Source organism: Triticum aestivum, chromosome 3D (assembly GCF_018294505.1).
Source record: "Triticum aestivum cultivar Chinese Spring chromosome 3D, IWGSC CS RefSeq v2.1, whole genome shotgun sequence".
Taxonomy (NCBI): domain Eukaryota; kingdom Viridiplantae; phylum Streptophyta; class Magnoliopsida; order Poales; family Poaceae; genus Triticum; species Triticum aestivum.
In genome coordinates, this window is record NC_057802.1 from 595,642,283 (window position 1) to 595,648,819 (window position 6,537).

Here is a 6,537-nt window from a genome sequence, read left to right on the forward strand (position 1 = left end):
TGGGCTTGTCAGTGTTGTGGGCTTGTGGCCCCAGTGGACCTCTTATTTTCTTTTATTTTCGTTGCTACACTCGGATATAAATTGGAGACAAAACCTGTTTGGAGACAATAAACCCTTCAATATGTAGATTAATGTCACGGATATTCCAGAAAGTTCAACCTTTTTGTTTACCTAATTTTTTCCTTTAAAATGACTTTTGCGGAATATATTACTTCGATAGTTTTTCATTCGGTTTATTTTTGTTATTTATTGCTAGTAAATCTTCATTCCAAAAAGTAGCATATCAATAAATCTAAAGATTCTTAAATAACATTATTCCATTTTTTTCTTAAATCTTTGAGTTCCTTTTCCCATCTTTCATGAACTTTTGCTTTAGCGTTCTTTTTTTCCTTTTATTCAATTTCTACGTTTACAAACATTACTTATTGAGATAAATAGGAGTTCCATTACAGAAATGAAGGAGGGCCTGAACAAAGCAGCTACTAGGACGAACATATCTCTTGCGCTGCATAAAAAAACTGACATATTCGAAATCCCTGATAACCTCTTCCGTGCCGGTTTTGAGGTCATACCTGCACAAGAGCTACCATATGTGTGATATATGCAGTCAGCGTGAACAAACGTAAGCTTAGCTGTGTGGTGCCGGTTGACACCGCCACACCGTCGTAGCCGCAGAAAAAGGCGCGGCTGCGGATGGTCTTGACGGGCTCGAGCAACTTCCGCTCGCCGTGAACCTTGGAAACTTGCATTGCATGGCTCCTTGGAGATGACACGATGGTCATCAGTTCTCCAGCGGACTCTAGGAGAAAACAATGATGAATAAAGAGCTTCACATCGAACATTTTGGCGATCAGTTTGAGGGAGTGAACAAGAGTGTCAGAGAAAGTAAAAAAATACTCACTCCGTAAAGAAATATAAGAGCGTTTAGATCACTACTTTGCTCTTATATTTTTTTACAAAGGGAGTATATCCCATCTTGGCCCAACATTTTACATCATGGGCCTTTACCCAATCATCATCTCTTTCACCTCTCCCCAGCGTCATATGTGCTAGCCCGTCTATAAATAAACTCTTCTCAAACCCGAACACAGCATCTAACAAAAGATCAGCCTATGGAAAACAAAGAAAACACCATGCTAAGTGAAAATATTCACATGTGGACCCGATAGATCGACTAACTAAGCATCAACTGATGTAGCTGGTTTTGAAAGAGAGGCTTCCATGTGTTGGTGTGATGACTTGGTAAGCGTTTACCAATATAGTGCATGTGTTCCATTTTTCTTTACAGATACTAAGCAGGTTAACCATTTTAGAATCACATTCAGTCTATTGATGGGCATACTATGTAGGTCAGGGAAAGGATCAAAGTGAGTGAGATACCTGCTAAAGAAACAAAACCTCATCAATCACGACCTGTCCCCTTTTGGCATCTGCTGCAAGTGAAACAGCCACACGCTTTGTGTTGCAAATGCAACATGACGACGGGTATTCGGAATTTACTTGGCCTCCAGCTAAGTAGTGACGAGGAGCTGGTTGGAGTCTTCAGATTGTGTGGTGCGCAATTTGGCAAAGGAAGCCAAGATCTTCGACTTTGGTGGCTACAGCCATTTTCTGGACTATATGGTCCCGAAAAGCTTTATTCCACCTGTGATGGCTGCCAAAAAATGTGCAGACAACGTTCAAGTTATAAGCGAATAGAACTCATGGGGCAGTTTGTTTTGTTGTTTCTTTCTTTTGTCTCCTACCTCGCCTCCGTCTTTGTAGTTCTACTCTTCCTATTGTGCATGTAAAAAATGTGTTGGACAAGTTTCTCCATGCATGTCATCCGTTTTCTAATAAAAAGGAATGTGCGTCCCCTCGTGAAGTTGGTGAAAGAATACTATGTATGTTCTAGCAACATAGCTTACCATTATGTGCTCTAGTATGATATAAGTAGAAGATTTGCCCATCACCTCTGCTATACGTCGTTTTTATATCATCAAAACAAAATTCTAGTATTGTTAAACCTTCAGTTATACATATTTTTTATCAATGAAGATTCAGAACATAAATTCAATTAATGCATTGCCAATGAAGGCACATCAAAGAAGTACATGCAGATAAAAAAGCTGTAATTTCTTATTTTGTTCAAAACCTTACACACAACCTTCAATAAAACTATTTATTCCAATTCATTTGCTACTGTGCCAGCAAATTATTCATAACAGCTTTCTCTCAAAAAAAAGGTGCACGCCGAGGGATCCCCTTTCGGCGGTGACGAATAACCCTTGGTGGAGATGGATTATCCTTGCAATAATCTGCATCACTGCAACTCTCTTCATTGTTACCAGAATTTCCACTTGTGTTACTGGAATCTGTATCATCATCCTTCCTTGTATAGTCAATAATATCTCCAATCGGAACAGTTGTCCTCATATCCTCTTTGATTCCTTTAAGCTGCCAAAAAATAGTCAAAAAATGAAAACGTTGAATGAACTAATAACACGGGGTAAGTTTCAATAGTTACACAATAGTTTAGTAGCTTACGTTGCAACCCAGAGAGCAGAAGCGGAATGGGTCAAGAAGAGCACGATTGCAAATCTCACAATTGTATGATGACGATGATGCCTTGATCGCAGAAACACCACAACCACGATGTTGTGGGCGCTCATTAAGAAATACAACCGTTGCACTATTGATGACATACGTTTGTACATCACTAATATCAAGTATATCTTTTAACTCGGCAACCCTGACCACATCATGGTATGATGACCGCCTTATCTACAAGATTCCATAAGTTAATTCATGTTGGTCAGGACACAAAGGTAGATCGATCCACTTTTTCATGAAAGGTAATACATGTTTGATATTCTTATATGATGGGTTGTATTAGATTTGGTAACTTTTGACACATGTTCTATAAATATGACGTAGGTGTTAATACCAACCATATTTATATATCAAGATCCCCAAGTTCATAGATAATATAAAATGATGTAAAATTCTCTTGCATAATCTCTAGTACCAAATCATAACGTTGTTCACCATACCTGGATTACTCGATGGGTGGAATGATGGCGCGAACGACAATAATAGCAGAAGGCACCCTTTGATTCCTCACAGTCTATGCAGAATAGGTTACACTCATTACGAGTAGAGGAGAGATGGTTGGTGCAAATTGCGAAGAACTGTGTTGCAAGCAATAGCTCTAGCCATGTAGGCACCATCCCCCCCTTCATGGCGAAAACAAAGATGCTTTGCACTTGTACTACTATGTGTTGTGTTTAGTAAGGGACGGTATGCGGTACCTTTATAGTGTGATCTAGGCAGTAAGCTGGCGCACATAGTTTGTTGCGGAATTTGTGGGGCTGAAACTGACATGTAGTCGAGAAAGACAGGCCCGCATATCTTTTGTAATTATTAGGTGCTTAGGTTAGGTACAACCAAGCATTTGGCATTTCTCCTTTTCAGTGGATGGTTATCCATTCTTCTTAGTACATCTAGGAATACATTTCGCGTGAACAAATTTTTTTCTTTAGTGACACAAATGCCAAAAAGGGTTGTCACCAAACATAATGGGAAAGGATGAGTACTTACTTAGGCCATGAAAAAACAATAAGAATGTGTGCATTAAGATTAATGGCTTAGCTGGACTGCCAAGCCAACACATAATTAGTTCTATGACTCAAATATTCTATGATATGATATATAAATACTGGAAATTATATGGCCCACATCAATACTAAGACAATTGTGAAAATAAATTGCAAATCAAACAAAAGATTTGATCTACAAACATATATTTTTATTATGAGAATCGTCTTTAGATGTGCTCCTTTTGTCTTTTCCTGTGTGTACTTTGAAATATCTTCCTTTTTTGCAGATCAAATAGGCGTTTATTCCATTATAACAGGATTACACAATCCAGAGGCAAGAGATCCCCGATACACTGGGGTCCTCTGTTCATCCACAAAGCAGTGCAACACTCGGAGAGGCTATATCTTGCTAGGAAATCCGGGATCCTATTTGAGCTTTATGAATTTTCTGGGGAATAAACGAACTACCAACCATATTTCCGCTGCCCGCCAAACATTTTTCCATCCAGCCCTGAACATTTTTCCACACCCTATCCTTGAGATAGCTAAAAGCACCATTGATTGATCTTCCAACATCAGAGGGCAAGCCAAGATAACGTTCAGCCAAAGTTTCATTAGGGATGTGAAGAATACCCTTAATCGAAGCTCTAGTTTCCCCAGAACATCTCCTACCAAAGCAAACTGAATATTTGTCTAAATGGATTCTTTGGCCAGAAGCATTGCAATTAGTGTCCAGAATCAGATTCATCCTTGTGACATTCTGCCCTGTAGCTTTACTGAACAAAATGCAATCATTAGAACAAAATGCAGTCATCAGCGAACCATAAGTGGTATACCTTGGGGGCTGTCGCTGCTACCTGGACACCCTCGATCTGTTCCTCACTCGCCTATGTTTCAGCAGACAGGAAAGACCTTCACCAGCCAGAAGAAAAAGGTAAGGGGAGATGGGGTCACCCTGCCTAATTCCCCTGGTCGGGGTTGTTAAATATATTGTGTCAGGTTGGTTGGGTGCGCCTGCCTAGTCAGGCTTCTGTAATCTCTTTCTCAACCTCCCTGTAATCTCTCACGGTTGATCTCCAACAACCTAAGCTTGTAACCCAAGACATCTATCAATATATATACCGCGGGTGCTTGTGTATGGGCATTGAGACGCTTCGATACAATCTCACATGGTAATCAGAGCCTCCCTCTTCCGCCACGTCTAGGATCCAGCACCCACCTTTCTCCCGTCGCAAAACTCTAGCACCCACCTTCCTCCCATCACAAAACCCTAGCTCCCACATTCCTCTCCACCAAACTGATCCATGTCTACCTCCAACCAAGTTCCATCCATTGGTCTTACCAGCACCACACCCAAGCCCCTCACAAGGACCAACTACATCCTATGGGAGAGCCCAAGCTCGCTGCCAGATCATGGGTGCCGGGCTATATGGGTACATAGATCAAACTGCACCTGAGCCAAACAAAACTATAGTTACCAAGAACTTAGGAGGAAAGGAGCAAATTGCTCCTAACCCTACCTATAACCCATGGCTGATTCAAGATCAGCAGATTAGCATTTCTCCTTCCAATCTCTCGAAGGAGGTTCTCATCCAAGTTGCCTGACTAGAAACCTCGCACGCCATATGGTCAGCCCTAGCGAACATGTTCGCTTCCCGATCTCGTTCTCGTGTGAACAACTACCACATCTCTCTCTCTCCAATGCACAGAAAGGCTCCCTGAGCGCCTCCACATACTTTGGGCAGATGAGAGCGCTCTCGGATGAGCTAGCTGCCGCCGGGAGTCCCATAACGGAAGTAGATCTTCTTTCTTTCATCATTGCACTGCTGGATTACCAACCCTTGATCTCGGCGCTGGACGTCCGCACTGCACCCCTCTCAGTGGATGATATCTTTGGCATGGTCGCGAATTTCGATCAGCGTATTGAGATGTTCCACGGGACAGGAGGAGGTGCTTTCAAATCCTCAGCTAATGCTGCATCCCGAGGCCGTGGCAACAACAACTCCAGCCGTTATCGAAACTCCAACAGGAGTGGTGGTGGTGGATCTCGCGGTGGTGGCGGCGGCCACTACCAGAATGGCGGCGGCAACAAGAGCGGCGGCGGAAGCGGACACTACAACAACTCCAACGCCGGTGGCGGCGGTGGCGGCTACGAAAACTACATCAGTGGCGGCGGTGGTGGCAGCGGCCACTACCAGAACGCTGGCGGCGGCGGTGGCAGCGGCCACTACCAGAACACCGGCGGCGGCTATGGCGGCGGCCACTACCAGAACGGCGGCGGCAACAACAGACGTCCCTACTACAACAACAACAACAACAGGGGCGTCCCTTCCAAGGGTATGAGGAGTATGAAAATAAGTGTAAAATTTGCAAGAAAAATAACCATATCGTCAAGGATTGTGATTGGCGCTATGACGAGAACAACTCCAGAAAAAAAAGTTGCAGCAGCCGCAGACACGTCATACGGAGTTGACACAAACTGGTATGTCGACTCTGGAGACACCAACCACATCACCAACGAGCTCGAGAAGGTGACAATGAGCGAGAAATATCATGGCCATGATCAAGGTCACAATGCCAATGGTGTGTTGGGGATCGTAGCAGAATTTTAAAATTTCCTACGCATCACCAAGATCCATCTATGGAGTATACTAGCAACGAGGGGGAAGGAGTGCATCTACATACCCTTGTAGATCGCGAGCGGAAGCGTTCCAATGAACGGGGTTGATGGAGTCGTACTCGCCGTGATCCAAATCACCGATGACCGAGTGCCGAACGGACGGCACCTCCGCGTTCAACACACGTACGGAGCAGCGACGTCTCCTCCTTCTTGATCCAGCAAGGGGGAAGGAGAGGTTGATGGAGATCCAGCAGCACGACGGCGTGGTGGTGGAAGTAGCGGGATCCCGGCAGGGCTTCGCCAAGCGCAAGCGGGAAGGAGAGGTGTTGCAGGGGGAGA

General features: G+C 43.7%; 1 protein-coding gene across 1 annotated transcript; it reads right to left on the minus strand.

The window, feature by feature from the left end:
- Positions 1-2,090: 2,090 nt before the first annotated feature.
- On the minus strand, positions 2,091-3,273 carry LOC123075760 (protein RGF1 INDUCIBLE TRANSCRIPTION FACTOR 1-like). The gene is made up of 3 exons (XM_044498288.1): positions 3,033-3,273; positions 2,527-2,763; positions 2,091-2,436 (listed from the first exon to the last, which is right to left on the minus strand). Exons 1-3 carry the CDS (start codon positions 3,219-3,221, stop codon positions 2,215-2,217), a joined length of 648 nt encoding a protein of 215 aa, XP_044354223.1. The 5' UTR covers positions 3,222-3,273; the 3' UTR covers positions 2,091-2,214.
- Positions 3,274-6,537: the final 3,264 nt, after the last annotated feature.

Excerpts from the sequence above, each read along its gene's own strand:
- LOC123075760 (XM_044498288.1), bottom strand. The coding sequence starts at position 3,221 with ATGAAGGGGGGGATGGTGCCTACATGGCTAGAGCTATTGCTTGCAACA. Across the intron at positions 2,764-3,032 it reads CCACCCATCGAGTAATCCAG|ATAAGGCGGTCATCATACCA; the intron begins GTATGGTGAACA and ends GGAATCTTGTAG. Across the intron at positions 2,437-2,526 it reads TCTGCTCTCTGGGTTGCAAC|CTTAAAGGAATCAAAGAGGA; the intron begins GTAAGCTACTAA and ends ATTTTTTGGCAG.